We start from the raw sequence: 27,906 nt of genomic DNA, 5'->3' as shown, positions 1-27,906 counted from the left end.
AAGTACATTACATGAACTGAATTAGTAGTCTAACTGATCGTATCATGTTTAAGGTGCAATAGCAAAACTCCTGCAGCTTCAGAGGGAGTGAAAGAAATGGTCATGTTACAGTAAATAGCCTTGTTTTGGTGCACATATCCTTGATTGTAAGTGAACATATTTGGAAAAAGTCCACTAGATGTTGAGAAGAGCTTAGAGTGGAGTTGAAACATTTCAGTGATTTAGTTGCTTACAATAAACTCATTTATAATGTTTATCGGTAAGTGCCATTTTGAAAGTCTCAGTATGTGGGACTATTTACAGTAAATGGCCTTTGAAAGCCTTTAGAGATAGTCATCTGTTTTTTTGATTTTGTTTTTTTATAAGCATCTTCCAGTCAAGTGTTCCAGTTTTCTTACGAGCTACACTTACTGAAGATATTCAGTTTGCTGTAGCAATTTGTCAAGCAGTATTGTTATTGTGAACTAAAACTATTAAAATAATTTTTGTTAATTGAAATGAAGCTGCAAATAAAAATGACTAAAAGTACTACAATTGTTAAAACTAAATCAGAACAAAAAATAAATCAAACCTGCTCTAAATAGAAATAATGGTAATAAAACATCACTGAGTGATCACTATCAAGACTGAGTGAATAAAAATCATAATAGTAATAGCAATTATTCTAAAATAACAAGGCTATTAAGGCCAAGTGAACAAAACTGTATCTAAATGTTATTTTAAGAGTTAGACACATCCTCAGTTTCCTCAGAGATTAAATTTTAGTAATAGACATGTTTTGTGCACTCTTTAGGTCATGGACATTTTTTTCACTCCTTGTCTTTAAAAGATGCTGGTAAATTCCATACGGGAAGGGCTTATTAAAAAACTGAAAACTTTATTACTAGGTAGTTAAATAACATAAATGTTTAATGGATTTTAAAGGGAGTCAAGGTGAAGTCATTACGGACTGATTTTTCAGTATGCAAGCCAGGCTTCACCTGACTGAGATTCACATTAGAAATTCCAGAGAGCATTTCAAGAGCAACACTGAGACGAGAGAAGACAGATTTGTCTGTAATCCCCTTTTCTAGCTGGCTGTGTCCAAGTCCCCTTCCAGCTAGACAACACGCTCACAATGTTCTCTGTGTACTAGCCAGTGGCCTGTTAGGCTCAATTGAAAGTGCACATGTCTGTGCAGGAGTGATTGGGTAGCTGTTTTGAGGGATTGTAGCCAGTTTATGTATTTTTATTTGTACTTGACTGAAGTGAAAGTCTGCTTTAAGCTAGTCGTAGTAGTTTTGGAACAGCTTGTTTATTATCTTTTGCACCATTTTGCAATAGCAACAAACCAATAACCAACTGGCCATGCCTGTTTATGACACTCAAGCTGGTCAACCAGCCAATTACCAACTTGGTCCAACTAAAAACCGGTGACCAAAAAAGCACATTAAACTGGATTTCCAACAGGGGTGCTCAAAGAGGCAGAAGAGAGGCTCTCGATTACGCACTCGGTCATGTGCGATTATTCTGTTTTGCATATTTATGTTGACATTAGCTTAGTGCACACCATATGTCATGCTCATAACACGTGTAAACGTTTGTGTGTTTTCTCTCATCTGTCTGTTAATGTGTTTATTGCTCTGGTGAACTGTGGTGAAAAACAGAAGTTGTGCAGTAAGCATTAATAGGACATCAAATGGCTCATTGAAGCACATACTACAGCAGATCGATGGACTCATTTTGTGACGAAGCTTTTGGCAGCGAATCCCACACAGCAGCTTGTTCACGCAGCCCCCTTCCAGCTACCACAGTTATTACCGCTCCCACTCAACACAATTGTCTCTTTCTCTCTTTTTCTCTCTGGTTAGCTGTCATATAAATCTATTGTGCATACTAAATTCAAATGTAATGGCGTCATTCATGCTGTGAACCCTCAATCCTGACATTTCTTTTCCATTCTAAAATCTTTATTCATGTGGCTTTGAAAGTATCCCTTTCCTTATGAATGCCTGATTTGTCCACAGTCGTCGCATTGTACTGTACTTGACTACATGACAAAGCTGCAAAAGGAGGGAGAACATCTTCATAATTAGATTCTAATAAGATGTCAGCTCCTGAGGTCTAGGGTTCAGTGAACATAGTGACTTTGTGCGTCTTTTGTACAAAGCACTTTTGTACTCCTGTCTGTCAGTCATCTCTACCAGGACACATGAAGGAGAAATGAAGAGTATAGGCAGCAAACTTTCTCACACTAGAACATCACCGCAAGCTGTGGCATCATTGTTGCTGAATAATTTACGTTTCATTTTTAAAGCGGAAACATTTGTGTTTTCTATTTTTGATCTCCTTTGTTTTTGCACTACCATCCGCCTTAAATTTTTTGGCTTTGATTACATAGTACAGTGGGTCATTGATCAGTGAATTCTATATATATTTCTATTTCTATTCTATTCTGTGTGTATTTTTTTGGAGTCATTACTCCTGTCTTCATTATCACTTGATTCTTCAGAAGTCGTCCTAATAAGCTAATTTACTGCACAAGACATATGTCTTATTCTTGTCAGTGTCAAAAACATGTATTTACTGTTACTTTTGATTATTATACTGGCCCAAAACCTTTGCAAGACAAACACATTTTTGAATCTGAGAGAGACAGACCATGGAATAATAATGATGAATAATGAAATTAATTGCACTTTACATTAAAATCCTTGTGTTGCTTTATCCACAATATAATGGTTATATTTCACCCAACACACATTTATACCTATGCATTTGTCGTTCTTTTAAACCAAAATGTACTAGGGCTGATAAAGGATGTTTATTGATATATAATATGTTGATTAGCCATTGATGATAATTATGAAGCACAGATCACAGATCTGATTTCCGTTTTTGATGACCTCTCTTAAACTGCAGTCTGATGTAGAACAGTGAGGTATATGCGTTCACCTAATGTACCCTGTTGTCTTTGCCCATTCATTTCCACGTGCAGCCCTTCATCTCCACTGCTAATTAATCTGTCTGAAGCGTGCAGATTTAGTCCTAATACTCAGACCGGCTCCGTTCAGGCGGGCAGTAATGTCCTAATGGAGCATCACGCTGCTTGAGTACCACAGGAGGAAAGGAAAAACAGCCACTGGCCTTTGTCTCCCTGTGATCTGTGAATTCCTCTTTTAGCACAGGCCTGTTTACTGTGCTGTTATTTTGGAGAGCAGCGCACAGCGTGAGACACAAATAATGGCTGCATGTAAAAACACACATCATCATCATCCCCCTGTACATTTCCCTTTCTCTGTGTCAGTGCCATGTACTTACGCAGTTAGAGCGTTTCTCAGGAAGTGTGTTGTAGTAATTAGAGCCCAGGGGCAATCACCTCTGAAGAAGCCAAATGAAGTGAAGAGTGCTTTTCTGATGAGGCGCACAAACTGCGTATCATATGGAAATTAGTTCTATAAATGAAGATTCGTTTGCTTTTGATGTGAGTGTCGGTTTGAATTTAGTCCAATGTGGACCGTTTTGTCATGGCTAAATCATCTTTTCTCTCTCTTTTTTCTCTTCAGATCGGGACTTTAGTATCCAGGTGACCACTGAGCGCCGGGCCTACACGGCTGGTGAGCCGCTGGAGCTCCGCTGCACCATTGACGCTCAGAATGTTCCAGAGCGCTTCTTCTCGGTGTCGTGGGTCTTCAGCAGCTCACCTGTAGCCGTGATTGGGCCCAGCGCCGTGCCCCTACTGGGACCCAACTACAAGGAGCGGGAAGCCGCTGGCCTCCTGACCGTGCGCAAAGAGAGCCCTTCCGTCCACCTGCTCAAGTTGCAGCGTCTGTTACCGGAGGACTCTGGGAAATACATCTGCAGAGTGACGGAACGAGAAAAGACCCTCACTGGAGATTTCATCGACCGCAGCAAGCGGTCCCGTAACGTTCAGATCACCGTAACCCCTCTCAGTGAGTATCATGGATCTTTATCAGCCCTCTGTTGCTGACCGGCCCCTAGAGTAGTCAGCTGATACCTCTCAACAAACGCTCTTATTAAATTAAATGGTGAACCTGTGGGCCTCAATTTATATGTTTGTTAACTTAAGTGGATTATTCTGAGCTAGTTTAGTGTTTTAAGTGAATGGTTTAAAAAAAGTAGAGTTTAGAAACTCAATAATATTGTGGAGGCAAACGACAAAGTTCTTATTTCTGCTGAAGATTTCTCAAGCACAGAGCATGCACTTAGAGCATCGCCCTTTATTTTCTCAGATGCTTTTCAGTTTTTGTGCCAGGTGCTCTCTCTCCCACTGTTAGAAGTAATGACTAAACAGGAGAAGAAACAGTTGTGTGAAAGCTGCTTTCTAGATAGTAGAACTTTACCATTAATGAGTAGCAGTGTAGTGTGACAGAACACTACATCAATTTTTGTCACATCGAGGGTGTTTACATGAACAAAAAAATCCTGACAAGTATCAAAAATCAGCTCATTATAAAAGCCTGACAAACAAGAAGTAATGTTTTGGCATGGGATTGGCCCCCTTCCCCCGTTTTGATGAAACAGACATGAGTGACTTGAATGTATGTGTTTTTTTTAAATTGTAGTTCCATTTTATTTAGAAAAATATATATATTGTATTCAGCAAGAATGCATTACATTTATCAAAAGTGACAGTATAGACAAAAGATTTATTTTCAAACTGATATTTTGTGTTTTTACTTTATTATAAGAAGTTGATTAGACATGAAGCAGAGAGAGAGAGAGAGAGAGAGAGAGAGAGAGAGAGAGAGAGAGAGAGAGAGAGAGAGAGAGAGAGAGGAGGGCGGGATCGGGGATGCTCCGTGAGCCGGGACACACAGCACAGTTGCATCCCAAGTTTTTGCGCTGCCCACAAAGCTAAAAAAACAACAACAGCAGCACAATAAAAATTAGCCACCATATTAACTGAGCACCATATTATCATATTAGAAGGATTTCTGAGAGATCATGTGAGAAAATGTTGCTTTGCAATCGCAAGAATTTATTACATTAATAAAAATAAATGTTATTTGTGAGTTTTAATTACTCATTTTACTGTATTTTTAATGAAATAAATATAGTATTGGTGCACATTAAAAGATAAAAAAATATGTAAAAAATATATATGTTTAAAAATCTTATAGAACCAATTTGAGCAGTACTGATTGTTTAAAACTTATCAATGATCAAGCTCCTCTTTCAGATGCCCAAATAAAGTAGTTTTTACAGCAAAACACAGCATTTCCAAAAAAAACACTAAAGCGAGAATAATAGTTCTGCCTTCTTTCTTTGTGTAAACCTTTGGGCAGTGTTATGAATATAAACTCATACAGTGACATATACATGGGGCCGTGTTTAAATAAGTCGTTTTAGGAATAAATTGTTGAGTCTTAACTTTTATAAAGAATATCTGTTTGGGTTTGGCAGTTTAGACTTTGCCACTTTAGGGGTCTTATCTATGTACTAACAGATTGTAACACCCCTAAGAAGAAAACTTGAAATCATCTTTAACTAAGCTAGAGTTTTAGAGTAGCTGCTTGTGAGTGGGCAATACAGTACTGTGTCCTGTTTAAAATCATTTAATGCACAGCATTTTTTCACAACTTGGTTTTGTGGAGGCCTGAAAAGCCCTTGAAATAGAATTGCATTTCAAGTGAGAGTTACTTGAAAAGCCAAGTCTAACAGGCATGAAATGAAAGTGGGAACGCCGTCGCCTTCAGCGTAGCCTTGGTAGATCCCCAAGGTGGATGTGATTGTGCCCAGGCTGAGAAACCACAATTGAGCTCAAGGAGTTGATGAAAGCTAGATGGGCTGAGGAGGCTAATCAAAGGTTAAAAATAAAAAATACAAAAAATACATCTGTTCTGTTCGGATTTTGGCCACCCAAATGCAGCCTCTTCCAACAACAGTTCTTTCAAACACTGTAAATTGAAGGAGATCTTTCTTTTTATCTCCTCAGGGGAATCTGTCTTTATAGGGTCTTGAAGCATGTCTGGAAAGTATTCATTACATCAACGCACAATGTTTTTACAGTTATGTACATGGTTTAGCTGCATCAGCATGTTACATAATTCCATAATGCCCACCTACTGGCTGCTTTGGCCCACCCTCAAAAAAAAAAAGTTGGTTAAGTGAAGGAGACATGCTTTTCTGCTACAGGGGCAAACACTTCCAAAGCCCAAGTCATAGTCACCATAGCCTCGGGAGCTGAAACCCGAATGTGTTAAGGGTCATTTCTGACACATGCCTCAAGTGGTTGACCAGTCACAACAGACCAGGTGACCAATCAGAGCAGACTGGGCTTTTCCAAAAAGCACTGATTCACAATTCCAGGCTACGTGCCCTGAAGTTTACTTCACTTTGGGAACATTCGTGGATTTGCGTTGAAAAAATTGTATACTTCAGTGCACTTTGAATGGAACGTATAAGTTTGCCTTGAACTGGACTCATGGCGGCATATCCGGAGATGTTGTCCACTTCACAGAGCACATATATTCGAATAGAACAACTGTTCGTAGCGAAAAGAGAAACATACAAAATGTACATAGCAGTGGGGCACGAGGACTGGAATTGAGAATTGCTGCTTTAAAGTCACAGAAGCTACATTGGATTCTTCAGGCAGAGGGTGAAAAGACTACATAATGAGGGTAAAAATAACTTTAAATTAGGGCTGCACGATACATACTGTATGCAATAGTCATGTGCATCTCGTCAGTAAAGCCGGTTCTTTGATTAGCTGTGAATCTCAATCACCTGTTTTCAAATGGATCGGCATTTAATACACTGAGCCTACAGTTCACTGACAAGCTATGCAATTCGCGCACATAATCACAGATGGAATGCATGCGATAGTGAACGTAATATTGCGTATCGTGTCAATGAACTCCATCTCTGTGTATAAATACCACTCTATCTGAAAACAGGTAATCAAAGATCCGGCTTTACTGAGGAGATGCGCATGACTAACGCGTGCAATATGTCATACAGCCCTCATGTAAATGTTTTTGAGCAGACCCCAAAAAATAAAACTATGAACTTGTAAATGAACACACATATTTAGAATACTAATAAAAATGTCCCAGTTTTTTTTGTTTTTGTTGTACAATGAAGCTCAGTCAGGTCTGATGTGATTACGTTGACTTTCTTTCTATAGGAAAAAACGTTCTGCACAATATCTTCTTTTGTGTTACATAGAAAAAAGAAAGTCGTACGTGTTTAGAACAACATGAAAGAAATGTATTGAAACAGGCAAAGGTTTGTGAATGAGGCACTTTATTACACCGTGCTTTGGTCTTTTCGTGTTTGCCCCCGCAGGAGACCCTGTGCAATATTTGCAGGGTTATTATAGCAGTAGATTGATAGTTGCAGTATGGATTGGAGACAGCACAGAGTTTAGCCCCTTCTTCACCCACTTGCTCACTCTCTTTCCTCAGCTCAAGGCTTCACTGACTATCTATAGATCTTTCAGGCACTATATACGACTGAAGCATATAGAGACACTGAGAGACTGGACTGGGTGAAGCTACCGCCATACCCCAACTGAACATTGTGTAAACTTCTTGTTTCATCTCCTCAGAGAATAGGAGCACATTAGAAATTGAAGAGGTTTTATCCCTAGATGTTTCTCTTTTGTTATGTATGAAATCAAAGCCTCTTGTGTTCGTTGCCTGGTTGGTCATGGTGGGTTTCTTCTCAAGAAGTTCTGCTAGAGAGAGCTTTCGGTGACCCATGGGAAGGGGCGCAAACTTTGTCTCCCTAAAGTCCCATTTTTGTTTTATCACATGCTGCTTTTATAGGGACGTGGTGGTGTGAAATCCCTGTTGAGAACTCTGCAAAGGCTTTGATCTGTACTCGTGCTTATGAGATCTCTCAGGCTCTAGACCTCTTGATGAGAAAACTATTCCCGAAGTCCTGCTAGTCTGAGGCCTAGTCTGCTGTAAAGTGCAGCGGAAAGATATGTAAGAAAAGATGCCTTTCATATATTGATTTTAGTGATATTGTACAAACCTCAGACCAACCATGAGCTCAAATATTGTCAAGTGATTCAGTGTTCTGTAAAAGCAACTTTCAACTTCAATTTAAAAAGAGAAAAATTGCTCTACCTATAGAGCTATAGAACACCTACTCCCATAAACCATTGACTACTTATTACACTTTTAGTCAACCTATGAACATGTTTTTAAATATCATGTTATTTTAGATGTAATCAATGACAATTCATATACTTTTCAAATGTGTGTGCTTTGCAAGATTCTTTCTTTTTCTTTATACTATTTTTTCTCTATTCTTTTTTTCTTCTTTTAATGCTTCTTTCACAAAGAAGCATTAAACTAATCAAAAGTTAATAGAAAACTTTAACAATGTTAAACTTGTGAACTTTGCTGTTTATCATAAACCCTGAAAAAAAACTCACTATTTTCACAAAAGTATTAATCAGCGCAACTGTTTTCAAATCTGCCAGGATACTAATATATTCACATATTTAACATTATTTCTATTTTACTGTATTTTTGATTAAATAAATGCAAATATTATTTTCAATAACATTGTACAAATATTACAGTCTTTGAACAATAGTGTATTTATATTATCCTTTGGTTTTATTTTACTTTTTGTCACCTTTTTTTTACATGGTGTAGCTTTGAATCAAAGGTGGTAACATTGTCATTCAGTTGGGTGCTTGGTTCACATCTTTAATTGAGAATGTTTTTAAATGCATGTGGAGAAAAAATAATGAAAATTACTTCTGAAATCAAGGCCACTTACAAACGTTTTTACCTACAGTGCTAATCCACCAGACACTACAATACTTGAGGAGCCTGGTGCAGACCGGAACTATGTGTTCTTGCCTCAGGCCTTATCAGCATCCATCTTTAGTGTCTTTTGCAACTGACTCACAAGCAGAGACAAAGTGAACTTCAAGTAAACAGACCATTCATAGAAAAATGAATGGGAGAGATTGAAATGCTAAAAATGGTTACTGTAGGTATGGAAGCCTGACCTTAAGTTAAAAAAGAGCTATTGCCCAGCACCTCAATATATTGCTCCAAAATTGTGCATTAGCTTGGCCACCCAGCTGAAGAAACTACGCTGATGATACGATTGTATTGCTAATTTGATGTATGTTGCTGAAACGGAATGATAAGCTGTTTTTATGCACCTAATGTATACAGGGAATTAGCGTTCTAGTGTACTTGCCTTTAAGGGATTGTATTACAAAGGCAGTTTTCAACCAATGACAATTTGGAGAGTTGTTTCTTCTACAGCTTGTCATGACTAATTTACTCATGCATAATGTAAATGTACTCCAATTAATACGATGAACATAGCACTAGTGTCATGTTTCCAAAGATTGATGTTTGATTTCCTTTGTTGCTTGTCTGTCTCTCATAGGAAGTAACATCACTGTGTCGTTATCCAGTAACACTTCCGAGATAATGGAGGGTGAGACCGTCCAGTTGACCTGCGTTGTTAGCAGCACTGTGGGTCCCCTGTCAGTGTCGTGGCTGTGGACGGATAAGGAGGGGGCGGGTCCTGCAGTAAACGTGGCTTCGGTGGATCGTGAGGGCACCGTCACTCCTGGACCCACCTTCAGGGAGCGCAGCAGCTTTGGAGAGATCCGGGTGGAGCGGGTTCGACCCGATACGTTTAGCCTCTTCCTGTATAATGCCTTCCCCACAGATGAGGGCCAGTACAGATGCAGCGCCACCGAGTGGTCCCAGAGCGGTACTGCACCTGACTGGATTTGGCAGCAGATTGGAGACGAATCCTCAACCAAGACCATCACTGTAAAATCAGTTGGTAAGACCACATATGTTATTTGGGGAAGAAATGATAATATAACTGTAAATTGATATTTATTCAGGCATTAACTTGTTTATCTTATATACCTGGCCAGATTTTTATGATTTATATTATTGTAGCTGTTTGAATTTGATGTTAATGTTAAGTATTTTTAGTTATTTATTTTATTACATATGTTTAAAACTTGGGGTACGCAAGATCTTTTTCAGCGTAGACATTTAAAGATGATTTCTATTTCAAGTGAATGCTTTTCTATGAACTTAAAAATAAAATAAAATCCTTAAAAACAAATTTATATTTCTTATGTTGATTAAGCTTACAAAACCATTAAATTAAAATTGATGATGATAATAATAATAATAATAAAAATGTTGTTTGAGCACCATTATAAATGATTTCTAAAGAATTATGTGACACTAAAGACCGGAGTAATGATGGAAATCAACTTCGCAATCACAGGAATAAATTACATTTTGGAATATATTAAAATATGAAGCTGTTGTTTTCAAAAGTACTGATATTTCAAAATAGATCTATTTTTAATGTATTTCACTGCAATTGTAGCCTTGGTGAGCAAAACTTTTTTTTTTTTTTTTTTTTTTTTTTTTTCAAAATTTATACTGACTCCAAACTTTTAACGCTATGTATGTGTTAGTACATATTTGCATTTATAAAATATTCCCTCGTAATGTAAAATGGGCTTGAAGTTCAGCGCCAGAGGACAAATATTTCCCCTTCATAAAAAGTTAATTTCTGACACTGTATTTGCATATATAGTGTATTTGTACTGGTGCCGTGCATTTTTACTGTCAACATCCCATCATATTTATGACATCATAAATGTTCTGCTTCATAACACGCACGCATACAGTATATTCAAACTCACACTTGAGCTCACATAGTGGCAAGAATAGGTACCCACTCAAGTGGAGTAGAGTACTGAAGTGGAATGTGCCCTGTAAAGCTGGATCTCCTCCGTATGAAGTCGATATAACCCACTCTCGCTCGTGCTTACATTGCATCCTGTACAAGAACAACAGTGGAACACTACCGCTGTCAGCATTCCATCACAATCAATAGCCGTGACGTCCCAGTCTGCTCCTTAACTGTGTATGTAATGAGAACACACACACACACACATACTCACACTCACATTGCAGTAAGGAAAAACATGAGTGGATAGCAAGCTGGCAGATGCTCTAAATAAACACATCGTGTGACATAGCATGTGTTGCGTGACAATGAGTGGTTTTTAGACAAGATACTGGATCAGTTCTTGATAACATACAATATGTCTGTGGTTTTGGTGTTGAAGTGTGTAACTTTCTGATACTTAAAATACTTTTTACTCTTGCAACTTAGTTTGTCACTCATTCGTAGGTTTTATTCGCAGAGTTGTCCAAAACATATGTTCCTGTTTGCACAGCCTAGCATAGTGATTTCTATTTTCTATTTTATTCTATTATCTTTTGAGGGAACTGCCTGTTTTTAACAAGATTTATTTTATTTTATTTTATATATATATGTGTGTGTGTGTGTGTGTGTGTGTGTGGTGGTATATATATATATATATATAGATCAATAAAGTCAAGAAAACTATACAGTAAAGTGCTATTTTGAGTTATTAAAAGGTTCATATTTTTGTTTTTGGAGTCCTAAACAACATAAAACATTCATTTCATTTTCTTATAATATGCTTTTATTTTTAGTTTGTTTGTTCCAGATATACTCATTTTTCCAGACCCCTCCAGTCAATTGGCCGATTTAATTTAAAGCAGTTTTTGGGAGCTTTTAAAGCTCCAAATGCGACACCTAGTGACATTTGCATTTTTATTCAGACCAACCCAAAAGATCAACAAGTGGGCGCTAAATATGACACTTGGACTTATTTTAAAAATGATTTAATGATTGCTCCATTCAGTAATTCAGAGTCCTTTGAGACACAATAACTTTTTACATGGTGCACTTTCAGATTTAAAACTTTGTAGGATGTTTTCATTCACTTAGAGCTGTTACACAAGGTAATTTTCAAATTCCATAATAGGGGCACTTGTCAAAAATATATATATTATAAAAACATATATTATAATTAAATTACTATTATTTTGTTCCTTGAAATAAAAACATTTTTATGGAAATCTCTAAAAAGCTTGATTTACATTTTTTAATCTTAAATAATTTTTAATCAAACATGATTGTAAACGTTATTTGTCAAAGATTTGGGTACCCTTAATGCAGCAAGGTTGAAAATCTCATCCAGAATCAAGTCTTCTTGCATCCTGCCTGTTGAAGCTTTGATGAGATGACAAAGACAGGGCTTTTTTTTATTTATTCCTCTTAATTATTTATATCCATGCTCTTCCTCTGAGATGACATTGATCATTTTTACTTCCTCTGCTGTCAGGATCAGCTTCGTTGAAGCGTTTCATCAGCTGTGCTTTTGATTTAAAGCTCAAAGAGTGGCAGCATGACGCTCTTGATGTCTGCTGTTTTGGCTTTTACTGTAAGTACAGACTTCTCCAGGTGTGTTGCAGGAGTCACTTTGCCCGAGTGAAATGCGCACGTGATCATGTCATAGCCGCTCTCGTGCGTCCGTGTGGGCACAGATACTGCTTGTGTCCTCTGCTCTTGCCCTGTGACAGGTGTGTTGGTGGTGCAGAGCAAAAAATAGCAGTGTTGTGTTTTCCAGCGTTGACTCTTGGTGACTGTATGGATGAAGGACCAGGGCCGGGTGTGAAGCAGGGCCCAGTTTGTGGTGTTATTCTGCTGAGAGAGTCTTAACATGCTCATTAGTGTCTGGCAGTGGTGTGGGTGCTGACTGGCTGCAGGCCACCCTGTAGCGGTGAAATCGTTTGGCTGGGTTACACATGACACCCAGAGGTGAGGCCAGACACACATTCTGCCACAATTTACTTTTTTTTTTGATTGCTAAGAAAGCAGTTAGAGCTCCCAGCATGTTAATTGGATGGCAGATAAATATACATTATTAGGTTTAATGATGCATCCGTTTGTGAGCTTGCTATAGGAGATGATTAGGGGGAAATGTATATGTAGAACGTTTTCTGTAACGCAGACTTTTGAGGTTTAAATAAGAAAAAAAAGAAAAGAATAGAAACTCGAGTGGGCTAGGTGGGAGGGCAATAACTCATCTTTGAGTACTGACTGTTGTTCATAGCATGCACAGCCATGTCCACTGCTGTTACATACTACACTTCTCATTCTCATATTGACTGCCATTCGGAAGCATGTGAATTTGGGGGACAAGAAAAGAAGGCTTATGAAAAATTCATTCAATGTTCCCGTTTAATGCAAATTTGTAGAATCTTTGCCTTAGAAGATTGATGTGTCATGGTGTGACCTGTAAGCTGAATTCAAAGAATGTACACTTTAAATCTGCAGCAGTATTTCAGTATTGCGTTAAAAGTGGAACAGATCGAATGTGACAGTATGACGTTGTATTAACACCATTACAGTCTTCATAGTGTAAAATGCAATATGTAAAATCTAGTTTAACTGCAACTTCAGTTTGATCCCCATACCCCCCCCTTCCCCAAGAAGGAAATGAATGCTTTCATTCAGCAAGGATGCATTAAATTGATCAAAAGTGACAGTAAAGACATATAATATTACAAAGGATTTCTAGGTAATACTTGACTTAAAGCTTTTATGTGCATTGTATTATACAGTTAAAATACATTACTTGTTAAGTTACTTGTCATTGTTAAACTTTTTGAAAGTATAATGCATTAGGAAAATAATGCATTTTAACTTTTTACAGTTATTTATATAGAGATAAAATACATTACACTGTACATTATGAATATCTTTATTATACATTTATAATAAGCGTTACCCAATTTCTATTACATTTCTATTAAGTTATCTATCTGTTCATCCACAAAGTAACCTAGAAAATGTTAAGCAATACTGTTTTCAACACAGATAATAATAAGAAATGTTTCTTGAGCAACAAATCATTAAAAGATTTCTTAAGGATCATGTGACACCGAAGAATAGAATAATGATGCTCAAAATTCAGCTTTGCCGTCACAGTAATAATTCACATTTTGAAAGTATATTAAAATACTAAATGTTTTTTGAATAGTTTTAGTGAGCAAAAACGATCAAAAATCATATCACTTGAATTCAATTAATTTTAATACCTTATTATGAACCATAGCATTTTGCGAAAATAGTAATTATTGTGTGAAGAAAAACAATAAAAATATAGATTAAATACGTATGTTGGAAAAACAGTTGTAGCAGCAAAGAGAAGAGAAACCTCAATGACCAAAAGTAACAGGCAGTTGTATAGGGCTGATTCTTGACATGAAAAGGCACCCAGGGGCCGACTGAAGCTCTCCCCTCGTGTCAGTCTGTGAGATTTGAAATCTCTATTCCCACTGAGCGTGAGGGTGGGTGTGCGCCACATGTTTTTCTGAGCATGTCTGTGTGTCTGGAATAATCAAACACGCTACAGTTGTGGCTGTCTGGTTCTGCCTGGACTCGCTCGTCTCAGACGTCAGCTCACGCTGCTCCTCCACCCACTTCCTCAGATGCCACGATGGTCCCTCTGATCATCGATTACATATTGAAAACGTACAGTGGGTCACACAAGGTAACGATGGGAAAAATGTTGGAATGTGAGAAAGACTGTGTATGCGAATGCCCTGGCGATGGTGTCCTACAGCCTGCTCTCTGGAGAAGATGGCATTGATCGTGACTCCCTGCTGTCTGCAGTCAAACACAAGATAGATAGAGAGTAAAGCCTCAGAATCCATCAAAACATGAAAGATATACGAATGTTCTCTCTCTGCCTTCCTCTCTTTATTTCTCTCTTATCACTCCTTGTAAACGTCCTATCATTCTTTGGAGATCTGTAAGTCATACTCCTGTCCTGTATTTTCCATCTTGTCAATTTTTCTTTATACGCCTGATTTCCATTGAACTTTTCATTACGTTTGTACTATTTTAGTAAAGGATTTTAATGTTTTAAAAGAATATTTGTCAACTCCATATTGCTCCAAATTTGTGACATACTTTCTTCTGTGGAACATTAAAGGAGATATTTTGAAACGGTTTGGTTATATCTGACTTCCATAAAAAAAGATGTAATTTCACGTTTCTTAAAATATCCTCTTTGGCTTTCTTCTGAAGAACACAGAAGAAGTAATAGAGGTTTTGAAACGTAATGAGAGCGAATACATTTCTTTCAGGCATGGATTTCCCTTTTTAATTTTTTTAAATGATGTTAATTTTGCGTATCATAAGCTTTTATAGTAAAATGTTTGTTTTAAATGAAAACTATTTCTCCTCTCGCTCATCTGAACATGGGTACATTTAACCTGAGGTAATGACAGAGAAAAGAAACTGCATCTGTAGTTACAGTATTTCAGTTCATTAAATAATAACCAAGCTAAATATGACCTTCGTTATCAGCTAATACGTTTTTTATTGTATGAAATGGCAAAATACCCATAATTATTGCCAATTTTATCAGTGTTGGGACTGATAACAGCATTAATGACATTTGGTATCAGATTAGAAAGAAAATTATCACACATCCCAAGTGACTGAAAGTAAAGACTTACCATTTAGTCAGTGGCTTATTATTGATTTATTCATTGATTCATTTGTCAAGGACTCGTCAGATTGATTCAAATGTTAACTCTTTTGAGTCTCCTGAATTGAATCTCACTAAAAGAAAGCCTTTTTATGACAGCTTAGACAACACGAGAAAGATGTGTTTTCCGGCCATTATTTTGTGATACACAGTCTTTTTATGTGATCACATTCAATTTTGACTTCAAGCTCACAACTCAGGGAAAATCTGATTATTTTCTTTTGTAGAGCTATAGTTTTAGCAGCCGAAGAGCTTTGAGGGAAACACTGCTATAGATCCACAGATAATCCATTTTTGAGGTATTTATTTATTTTTATATATATCTGAGCAAAAGTGAGCTCATTAAATGGTAAAAAAAACATCCAGCTGAGTGGAATTCCTATGATTTTTGCTTGAAGGATTAGTTTGCATGTGCTCAATAAACACGTAATGTGTGCGTAATCTGCTTTTGGCTGCTTTCCGACGTTGCTGCCCACAGGATTGAGTTGGCATGCTACAGGTCACCTTGTCCAAATTTTACCAAAATAACACCGAGTAGATTACCTCTGCCATTCTCACATTTTCCTCCCAAACAGAACAACTCCTGCTAGGCTCTCTCAGCCTAGTGAACACCTGAACTCTGGGCTTTCTCCAGGGAAGTCTTTGAGGCTCATTAGCATGCAGACAGAGTAGTTTGATAATGTAGACATCTAACTTTACTGCCCTATTCCTTTAATAGATAGTTTGCATAATTGAAGGACACAGAGGCTCTCCAAATGAGATTCACTTTCTCAACTCTGCCAGGCCCTGTGGTACTACTACTGAGATCTGGGCAAAGCTTGTGCCCGGCGGGTGTTGCGTTAACCTGCCCTCTGTTACAGCCCAGCAGCGTGGCATCATTAGGGCACTGGCGGGTAGGCTGGAAATGGATCTCGTTGTCTCCGGCTCCGTATGGCCTCCAGCTGCTGTCATCCGCATCAAGCACAAACACTAAAAAGTAGCCAAATGACGTTTTACTCCTTCCACTGGGAAAATTATTTGAGTTTCAGAAATCTCTTGCAGAAATTTGCTTCCTTTTCAAATGGAAAGACAAAACGGCCGGGCATTCCCTTGTAATGAGTTTATTTTTCCCATGATCTCGTGTAGCATGAGCAATGCAGATGTAAATTGCTGCTGAAGGGTGCCAGTAGCGGCTCGCCAGGGAATAGGCTTGTTGTCTATTAGCAGATTCACATACTCATCAGTATCAGCTGTGAATTCACAATTAAGTCACCCGCAGTTCCCTCATCATGTTTACTTGTGTGACAGGCTTGAGCTGAGGGGGCAGCCCTAGCAGTTAACCAGAACTTTGATCTTACTGTCAAGCAAAAATACAAGACGATTTCACAGGAGAGAATAAGCACTTGAACAGTATTGCAATGTTCTTTACACATATATATACATACACATATATGTCACTGTATGCCACATTATATATGTGTGTGTGTGTGTGTGTGTGTGTGTGTGTGTGTGTGTGTGTGTGTGTGTGTGTGTGTGTGTGTGTGTAAAACATTGAGGTAAGGGCTGGGTGCTAAGCTAGTCAATTCCTAGTCAATTCAGTGAAAATTGGTTTGATAATGCTAAATAAATGTGCCGTATGCTATTGCTGATTACTGTTTACTGATTATTGTTATTACTGCTCTTATTACTTATTACCTATTATATTATTATGACTTATTACTACAGTTATTATCTTGATGAATCCAAAACAAAGGATGACACTATTCATCATTAATAGTCTCATCTCAATTATGGGCTTTGTAATAAAAACAAAGACTCAAAAAGTAATACAAAATATAAATCCTCAAAAATAGATATATTCGATTGTAAATGAAGTATGAAGTCAATATAGTAGCTGTATTTTGTGTTTATCTTTTGTGACATTGCAGGCATTTTAAATAACTAAACACATTCTCGCTTTTGTTGTTTTTTTTCAGAATCTTTCTTCTTCGTGTCGGCCTCCTCCCGTACGCCCAGCGTGACCTTTGGTGACTCGTTTGACCTGCAGTGCATCGTGAAGCCACGGCACAATCCCAACGTTCCCGCTGCGGTCACATGGCGCTTCCAGCCAGCAGAGGGCGACGGAGAGTTCAGAGATTTGGTAACGTTCACGCGGGACGGCACTCTGCAGTGGGGCGACCAGCTGCTGGGCCTGGGCACCCGTACCACGGTGGATCGCACGCCCACCAACACCAACTTCCGCCTCAGCATCACCCGAGCCGGACGCAAGGAGGCTGGGACGTACCAGTGTGCTGCCCTGCTTTATCGGAGAAATTACGATGGCACCTGGAGCACGGTGGCCAACCGCACCTCCAACCCGCTGGGCATCAGTGTACTGCAGCCTGGTGAGTCTAAAAACGGCTTCCGTCGCAGGAAAGGTGCATGTAGGCTACCTGACTGCTTGACTGAGGGCAAGAACCAACTATGACTGTTCTGATGGCACTAAATTGCAGATATTTTTCACTGACACCCGTTAAAGTTTGGTTTGTAATGTTTGCTCACGGCTGATGCTGAGTCGCTTGACAATCTAGAAAATTAGCATAATTAAGACATCTCGCACTTTGCTGTGACTACAGAAATAAAGATTTCACTGCTAATACACCGTGTTGTAGTGTGGCCTAGTTTCACAGCTTACACCCTCACCCTCACTAGATCTTTCTCTCTCTCATTCTTCTGTCGTGTGTGCATGTGTGTGTTTCACGAGATATTGGCCTCTCTGTCCTCATAAGAGTAATTGAGGTGATTGGCGTGTGTGTGCAGCTGAGGCAGGCCCTCCTAATGGCCTGGAGTGTGCGAGGAAGAGGTTGTTAATATCCTCAAAAGCGATTAGAAGAGAAGACTATGAAGAGGGAAATGATGGGGGTGAGGTAGAGTGAGGGTCATTAGAGCAAAAATTGGAGCTCATTAAATCTAGTCCCTCTGGACTGAACAATGTCACTACCAAAAGGAAGACCTCCTCACTGACCTCACACACACGTTTGTTTTTCTATTACGGTGGGACTTTCTATTCACTTCTGTTGTTTTAGAATGATCGTTTGTCTCACTTCTAACCCTAAACGTAACCCTCACACATTTATTAACATTTTTATTAAGACATATTATTTAGTAAGTTTTTCGAGATTTTCTGGGGATCACCGTCTGAGACCCACGATGTGGTGATTTTAGGTTTACCTGTCCTTTTTTAGGATTTTAGGTCCCTGTAATATAAACAAAACCTTACTAAAACACAGACTTTTTATTGGACATGTGCTGCTGCCCATAATGAACCTGTTATTATTTATAACATACACTAAGATAAGCTGTTTATTCCTCAGTGTTTCTCAGTCAAGTCAGTCTAATTGCAACCCCAATTTTATATTGCTAATACTGTCAAAGTGCACATATTGTTATATATTTTTTTTGCATGCGTTGTAGTTTTATTTCTTTAATTTACTTTTAAACGTTTTGGGTGGGTAGGGTAAACAATTTTTTTGTTGTCAGACATATTTTATCATCACCAAGACGGTAGCAATAACATTGTGCAATTATGTTATCAGAATTTAAAATAACCATGTATGAAAAAGATGATGTCATTTATTTCTGTGATGGCAAAGCTTTTCTGTTGAATTTTGTCAGGCTTCTTTTATTAAAAAGTTCTAAAAAATATATCATTTTTCAAAAAGAAGAAATCTTTTGTAATACTATAACAAATGTATTTAGTTTCACTTTTGATCAATTCAATGCATCTTGGCAGAACAAAAGTATTCTTCAAAAAAATTTATGCTGACCACAAACAAAAACAAAGTATATGTGTATATACTGTATGTATGTGTATAGTATTTACTTCTTTTATTAGCCAAAGTAATATAACTTTCCACCAGCATTTTGTAACCATGATTATCAAATGGAGTCTAATAAGGTATTATGATATTTACATTTCAAAACCAGCAAGTTGCATCAGTAAGCTTTTTCTGCATTCATTCCAAGGTGTCTTGTGCAGAAGATCTGTAGTGTACCTCATTCCAGCAATGATTTCTGAGCCAGACCATTTCCATAGAGCTCATTGACATGGAAACACACTCCTGTCTGTCCCGTGTTGCGCAACCCAGTCAGAACAGCAGGAGATGTGTTTATTCTTCACCTTCAGTGTTTGTTTTGTGCATGTAGGTGTGGGTGTATGTGTACATGTATATGTTGTTGACATTATTTATAACCTTAAGCCTACATGCCATGAAATTGACTCCAGTGTTTGGATGTATAAGAGCTCATGCCGTTGCCTTCCATCTCTCTCCATTTTACTATTGTCTGACCCGGTGTGGAGCGGCACCCCTTAGTAAGAATCAATGCAAGAACTTGGCAGAAGTTAATGGCTGTGAGACAACCCTGGGGGGGAAAACATGCTCTGCTTTCCCCCGCAGGCCTGCTCCCTGCCCTCCGGCTGCACGCGAATCAGTGCAGCCCGCCGGAGACATGCTTGTAAGGTACACTAGCTCATTCCAGCCTGAGGTTCCCTTGTTACAAAGCATATCTAAACAGCGTTGCGCTTTTGTGTTTGTGATTCCTTTTTGAATGTGAGATGGCTCGAATTACAGAGACAGAAAAACAATGCAATATAAAATGTCATGTGCTTGAGATATATTGAATCCATCAAAACATTTTTAAATCGATTCTGTTAACATTACCATTAGGAGTTCTATTAGCATTAACCATATTACCAGCATTATCTCCAATTTATTCCTTATTATATTTTCCCTTCCTGAAATCAAAAGCTTTATTGCAGCTGACGCATCACTAAAGACTTTCAGACAACAAGCATGTGTGACTTTATTTCTTTCATGGAATGCAAAAGGAGAGGTTATTTTCCATGCAGTTTGAACCCATAGAGACCGGGGCTTCTAAGCTTAATGAAACAAAATTAAAACAAGTGTCATAAGTGTCTTCTGATTCCATTTGATAGACAAAACTATATGTATTATATAATATTACTCTTCACTGAGCATGTGTATCATTGTGCCAGTGAACTGTCTAAATCATTAATAAATCATTTAGGCCAGTTTTAATTTCAAAAACCTCAGTTTCAGTTCAAAGTAACTGCGTTGAAAATTTAGATTTGTATAATTCTTTAGAATTTCCTCTCTTGAGTTACACAGAAGACAGCGAGTCAAACATGAAGGTAAATATACGACAGAATTCAGAATATTCATTTGGGGCCGAAGAATTTAAGAAGCTAATATTTTCTATATGATTTTGCATTTTATTTGTAAAGGTGACGTGAATCTGTGAATCATTTGTTCTTTTCATATTCAATAAAGGACTCAAATTCAAAAAATCGAAAAAAGGTTAGGTCAAATGACTTATGTCATTATTCATTTATAGATACAATATATATCAAAAAAAATGTTTTTCGTGTTTTTGATTTCTGTATTAAAATTGAAAATGGTAAATCATAAAAATGCCTGCACCCTGAATCTGATTTGGATATTTAGTTATCCGGGTTGGCATGACCTGAAAGTGGCTGTGAAAGAGGGTTACCAAGCCTGCATTGCAAAACCAATTACTGATCAAAATTAGCCCCATAACGGTTAAAAGTAGCTCAAATTAATTCTAAAATCACTTGTCGGAGAAGAAAATTAGCACTTTAGTTTGACAAATATTGTGTCCAGGGTGTATTGCATTCCAGGCAGGGAAAGAAGGGAATTGAGTCTGGAAACCGTGTACTTGGCAACACTGATGTATGAGAGCGCTATTGCTGGCCCTGCAACACTGACGACCACAACAGCAAAACACTACTTACACAGGTTATGAAGCTCTTTTATTTTTTTTCAAAGCAACAAAGTTATATAGGAGTCAGCGTGGGGAAACACAATCCTTTGCCCCTCATTGTTAAAGCATGGCATTGACCCAGACTGGTCTACATAAAATCATTTTTGCCGTTCGACAGAGCAAGTTACGTCGAACAACTTGGCTGTATTGAGTCAGACTGTCCGTACGGTATCTGTGACTGTCCAAAGACCCAAAGGAATGACCAGACGTGTCGTTTCCCAACACTTTTTGTTACCTGATTGAGTCTCCAGGTAAGAGACCGCTTACGAAGCCTACACGGGATGGCTTCTGAAAGTAAACATTTGTGGTTTTCTTAGTTTTCATTAAAGTGGTAATGACTAGAGTAAAAGCCTGTCATAGTTTTTTTTTTTTTTTTTTAATTAGAATTTAACATTGACAAAACATAAGTAACATTTAACATGTGCCTTGAAATGCACAGCATTATCTGGTTTTCTAGTAGGTTTATACACTAATAATATTAATAATAAGTATAAACATGTCGCCATAGTTAACCATGGTATTTGTAGTAAAACTGTGGTTATAGGAGACAAGTGTAATAAAAACGCCCAGAAAACATGGTTAACCAAGTATATCCTACTTTTACTACAGTAATACCATGTTCATTTTCAAAAGGGATTGTGCATATGAAAATGTTAATAGATTATGACATTTACATCACAAAATATCAGGGAATGACATTTATTTGATGTAAAGCCCCATCAGATGGGCTGTGCAGATCATTCAACGGTAAGTCTAGCTTATCTGGACTGCTTAAAAATATGAATATTAAGCTTGATATGTTTCATACATTGTATATCTGCAGTGGGAGTTCTGATGTTGTGTGCTACCCACTCAGACTGTGCTTTCTCCATCTACCTATTCGCCAGTGTATAAATCTTCAGATCGTTTTTACTTATTAGAGGTACAGAACACCACACAGTAACCTTTTGGCATTGCACCAAGCAAAAATCTATCGAAATCATAACAAAAATCTAAGATAAAATGCCTAACAAGGTCTCCGCACATTAATTTGGACGGCTTGCTTGAAATTTGTTGCAATCTCTGCATGAGTCTTGCCATTTTCAAATAAGCCTTTAATCAAATCAATGTATTCTTCTCTCGCGCGCCCAGAGTATACGCTCCCTATCTTCTAAAGAAAACTAACTTCCAGGTCAAGCCAACCTGGATAACTAAATATCCCAATCAGAATCAGGCTGCAGGCATTTTTCTGATTTCCCATTTTCATTTTTAGGGAGAAATCGAAAATACAATAAAAAGTTATGTTTTTCTTTACTATTGTATCTGTAAATGAATAATGACATAAGCCCTTTTTTCGATTTTCTGAGTCCTTAATTGAATATGAAAAGAACGAATGGTACACAAATTGAGGTTGAGAGCCCAGGTTCCTTTGAGATCCTTCCTTTGCCGGGTTGGACTTCCTGCTGGGCAGTCTGACACATTGATGTCTGCAAGACAAGAAATTCTTCCAGGTGCTGTGAAATCAAAGTTGTATTGCTTTAAGGTTTTGTTCCAACAAAGGTCATACAGGAAGTATCAAACCAGAAAGAATAAAACAGAATGCAGAAGACAGTGTAGGCAGTCATTGAGCAAGCACTTCCCTACTAAACATACTATTTGAAAATTTTCTATATGTAGTAGGATGGTGGTGTTCCAATAATTATGTTAATAATTTAATTTGGACCAACATCATCCTACTACATTCATGAAAAAAATACTGTTTAACTGTTGTCCAGTGTTTTTATTATAAAAAAGAATAAAATAACAAAAAAAAAACAATGTGAAAGATGCAAACTTAAACTTAACAATTACTTAAACTCATCTAAAAAAATCTATTAAATAGTAGTATAATTATTTATTTAATTATGTTTAGCCCCTCCCACTGGACTTAAATTCTCCGGCATCTCCATAGCTGCTTTGACACCAGCGACTATTTCTCACTTGCAGTATTATTTTCAGCAAGATTCCCGATTCCCATCCCTCCTTACAGCTCCTTGTGTGTTAACGGTTTCGTTTTCACAAGCGTCACGCACATATGTTTAAGATGCAGAGTGAGGCAGAGCTCTTTGCTCCACTAGCTCCGTGACCTTACTATCTCAAGGGGAAAGCCGGCACCCAGACGACCCTTCAACATGCATTTGGGAATCAACTTATCATCCTGAGCACTCGTTTAGTTTCCCTGGTGTGTGCTTCACTGTGTTTATTGCACTGAATTGAAGGCCGTTAGAGAGCACAAACACAGAGATGTTTGAGCAATGGCGCGTGACTTTCCACTGAGATTTTTCTTTAAATCCGTTTGAATTTAAAAGTGTATTTTCTACATTTTGTAAACCTCGTGTAGAACATCGATGCAGAGGTTTCGCAGACGTGCCTCCTGCATTTCCGAGTTAAAAAGGTGCGATTGCTTAACACGGCCCTGGTGGATATTTGCCGTTTTGACATCATAGAGTTGTATCCGACAAACATTTCATAAACATAAACAAACATGGCCCTGCTGTTGATGTTTACTTCATTATTGACATTTGAGAATGGCACTGATGTAGTCCCAGAGTGTCTCTGTCATCTTCTGTCTCTGAATACAGTTTCCTCCAGTCACTCGCAGCTAGAACGCATCGGGGCGTTTGATTGGCTGTGAAGTTTTATAAAGAATTGAAGAGAGAGAGAGGCCTCTCTGTAATCTCACTTACAGCTGCTCTGTTTATAGTCCAAAACTCTGAAGAGAATTAGCGGTTTTGAGTCATGTGTTCTCTGGGGAGCTTCTAATGGGTTTTTGGAGAAGCTGTTTTCTGTTTATGAGTAAAATAAGGTCTGATAACATTACTTTGACATGTTGTTGTACAACACATTTTGAAGCCGCCGAGTTAGCAAAAGTTTCAACAGAACGACTGCATCTACCTTAAAGATGTTTTTTTTCTTATATTTATGAAAAGGACAAATGTTGTAGTCATTATTCATCTACTTCTGTTTCTACTGATCAACTGTCTTTTAAAAGAATAGAAGTCTCTCATCATTGATTCACCCTCATGTTCTTCCAAACCTGTATGACTTGCTTTCTTCTGTGGAACATAAAAGAGGTTGTGTTGTTTTGTCCATACGGTGTAATTCAGTGGGGTCCAATGGTGTTTTTATTGTGTGGACAATGAAATATTCTTCAAAACATCATATTTTATGTTCCACAGATGAAAGAAATTCGTACAGGTTTGGATCAATATGAGGATGAATATTTTTCTGGATCAGCTATAACCGTAGTATTTCTTCAGTGTTAATAAACACATGGAAAGCTACGATGTTTTTCACTTTTTGTAATTTCATTCACTTCAAAATAGCATCATTGTGTTAAAATTTATATTAAAAGATAAGGGAAATTTGATATTTTACTTTTTTGCTTCACAATTTAACTCATTTAGTAGTCCTGCAGTCTTAAATTGTTATGAATATTCCATGTAATCATTATTGCGAGCTTAAAATATGAGGTTAAAATAGATGATGCATAGCTTGTCAAGCCACAGAACATCCCTTAAGTATTTCACGGCAGCTACCCATATGCTTCATAAACAATGTAGGACTTTTTTTTTTTCTCTGCTTTATCTTCATATCTGTTTGTGCTAGTTTTCAAAATGTTAAATACTTCTGGCTAAATGTTGCGAGCTGACATTTGGAGAAACAGGTTGCGTGGAGAAAATTCTCTGAAAGAAATGGAGACTGGAGTGGAGGTAATGATGTGTGAAAACATCATGCATCTGACTGAATGCATTATTGAGAGACATTAAATCATGTCTCCAGAAGTGCCTGTTTAATATGTATAAGGCAAAGCTCCTTCTCACTGTGAGAACGTGAGGAACAGAGAAGCTCAGTGTAAATGCAATAAATGAATAAGTTTTGCAAGGATGGCTTCGTTCACACAGTGAAAACAAACACTGCACATTCCTCGTGGTTTGTAACAGAAGTTTGCTTTGTGTGCTCAGGGAAGGTCTTGCATCTTTCAGTAAAAAAAACCTGATGCTCATCTCGTCTCATAGGACCGGCCGTGTCTATGCTTTAAAGTCTTTTTATTCATATTTAATACGTAGGCCGGTTGGTGTGCTTACCTCAGCACCCGCATCTGGAGTTCCTCGTAGCATCATGGGAACAGACCGGGGGGCTACACTTGCATCACTTGATCTCGTGTCTCAGGAGAAGAAGAAACTCCTTTTCCCTTCGCTCAACCGCTTTTTAAATTACTCTTTAATTTTAATGAATAAAAATCTGTACCTTTAAAACAGCTCATTCACATCAAGAGTTAAATGTCATGATGCACATTTCATTAAAAATTATGAACATTAAAAGGAAAAAGAAGTGGCCCTGCACACTGAAACACTGATGAAAAGCAAGTGCAGTTCATTCAATTAGAGACTTTGTCAAGTGGGCTGTTTTGCTTAAGATCTTTGAGGAAAATTGATGCGAGGTCTTTTTTTTTTTTTACTTGAAAAAATGGATTATGAACAAATGAATATAGAGCAGGTGCTTCGTTCTGTCCGTCAGTTTTAATGAACAATTACAAGGTTAAAAAAAGGTGTGACGTGTGTTTTAAAAAAACAAATGTTCTATAACATTGTCTTAATCTGCTAATAGCGGTCGAGTATGAAATTTTCCTCAATATTCAGATTAAAGATTGAACTATATGAATTTTTCAGTAGCCAGTAGCTAAATATTGTACTCCTCCAATCTTGAACATATGGTCTAATCCTTCATTTCAGGTTGTTTGTGTTCCACATGAGTTATTTGTGGTGTCGGACAGAGAACTAGTGGGATTATTTGCTGAGGTATGGAAGAGATGGATGATTAATATAACAGGCTCTGAATGCTAATCATAGCACACATACTCCAAGCATACTGACTGCAATGATTCATAGTTACCAGTGATAGTGCTTTTCTTGCTGCCTTCACGCATTAAACAGTGTGTAAATTAAAGGACTCGAGTATGTGTTATCCTATAATTGCTTATCATGCTGATTTATTTCATTTTAGTGGAAACCGAGTCTTCAATTTGATGTAATATTTAAATAATGCATGTAGGACGGTATTATGTTGTTTTTCTTCCAGAGACAAGGAAGATCTCAACATGCAGGCGAATTTGTGTTTGTGGATGTGTGTGTGTGTGTAGCCTGCGGGGTGTTTCTGGGGGCAGGAGTTGGCAGTGTTAGAGCCGGTGGTCGGGTGTGTGTGTGTTTGTGGCTATGGCACGAGGAACGGTGTTTGGCACTGTTGTCAGTCACACTCACAGCCGCCATTGATCGCTGGTCCTTCTTTGAGCTGGTATGTTATCGTGGTATCTTCAAAGATGTTAAACTGAGGTCCATCTGTCTGTTGAATTGGCAAGAAGCACTTTTTTTCCCCCTGAGATACGTACATTTTATCTAGACTGATAAAACTGCAACACACACGCACACATTTGAAATATTAATGCGCATCCACATAAACTCCTACACTGGACAGTCGCTCATTCCACCCTTCCTCCTGATGGATTCCAGTCGTAGATCCATATACATAAGATGTGGGTTGTGAAGGTGGTTGATGCGATTCAGTTTCTCTGGAGGAAGCCTGCACTGATGTCAAGTTGAACGTATGAAGTTTCTGAGAGTAGGTTGTTTAAGGCGTTGCTCTGCGTTCATTAAGCTGTCCCTCTGTTCCACTAAATGAAACCGCGGCTGCAGGTTGATCCAAAGCCATATGGCATCGATATTCATCTTCAGTTAGTGCTCACGCTTTTTCTTAAATTAGAATTTCTGCGTCTTCAAGTTCAATAGAGGGAAACTCCTCTAGCTGTGATTTCATCAGAAATCCAGAGCGTCAATGACGAATGCACATACAAACAGTATCCCAGCAGGGGCTAAAATTTGATTTTCTACAGTTTGAGCTCAACTTTATAAATCTTTTTACATTTTAAAACTAGATTCGGCATTTAAATGTGAATTTCAGTGGTTGTTTTCACTCCCGTGATTGCGTTTGTGCTTTTACGGCGCATGGAAATGCAATAAGATAACATATGTTCATTTGTGCCGATCTCGAGGGAAGCTGCCTAACCTTCCAACGCTGTGACACAATCTAATCTGTGTGTGGTAATACCAGTGGATGTTTCCTAATGGGACCATTCCCACTGCAGATTAATGAAGCAGTCAGATGTGGAATATGAACATTTTTTCATTAGTTTCTCAGTCCAAACAGGATGAGAAATGGAACAGAAACTGGATTTAGTGTTGCCCTACATAGAATACTGAACCGAAAGAGTTCACCTACACACAAGCAGATATAAAACGCAGACTGTTTGCACATGCTTTTAGCACAGAAAACAGATTGTCACAGTCAGAGCGTACATGCTGATATATTAGCTCTGTTCGAATCCAAACCTGGTGAGCTCCCTACCAAGGCAGCATTTTAAGGCATCGTGCTGTTTCAGCATTATTATTCTGCCTTCAAAGACATCTTATTTTGGTCACATTTGCATGCAATGCGTGTATCCTTACTAGAGAACCCCACAATGCATTGCAGTGAGCTCAAATATGCTTATTTTTTTATTTAATGTTACAAGGTAATATATGTAAGTTTTAGCCTATCATATTTTTAGCATAAACTACAATTTCTAAAGAGGTAAACTGCAAACGTGTGTGAAAGAAATTTATTTT

At 37.9% G+C, this 27,906-nt stretch overlaps 1 protein-coding gene across 1 annotated transcript in view; it reads left to right on the top strand.

Annotated features, from left to right (window-relative positions):
• Positions 1–27,906, top strand: part of igsf3 (immunoglobulin superfamily, member 3) — a 126,339-nt gene that overhangs the window by 80,983 nt on the left and 17,450 nt on the right. Inside the window, exons 4-6 of the mRNA XM_043249536.1 lie at positions 3,546–3,932; positions 9,373–9,780; positions 17,362–17,769. Of these exons, the coding sequence (XP_043105471.1) occupies positions 3,546–3,932; positions 9,373–9,780; positions 17,362–17,769 (1,203 nt within the window). The remainder of the gene's footprint in view (positions 1–3,545; positions 3,933–9,372; positions 9,781–17,361; positions 17,770–27,906) is intronic.

Source organism: Puntigrus tetrazona, chromosome 9 (assembly GCF_018831695.1).
Source record: "Puntigrus tetrazona isolate hp1 chromosome 9, ASM1883169v1, whole genome shotgun sequence".
Lineage (NCBI taxonomy): Eukaryota > Metazoa > Chordata > Actinopteri > Cypriniformes > Cyprinidae > Puntigrus > Puntigrus tetrazona.
This window is presented reverse-complemented; position numbering and strand designations above follow the sequence as displayed.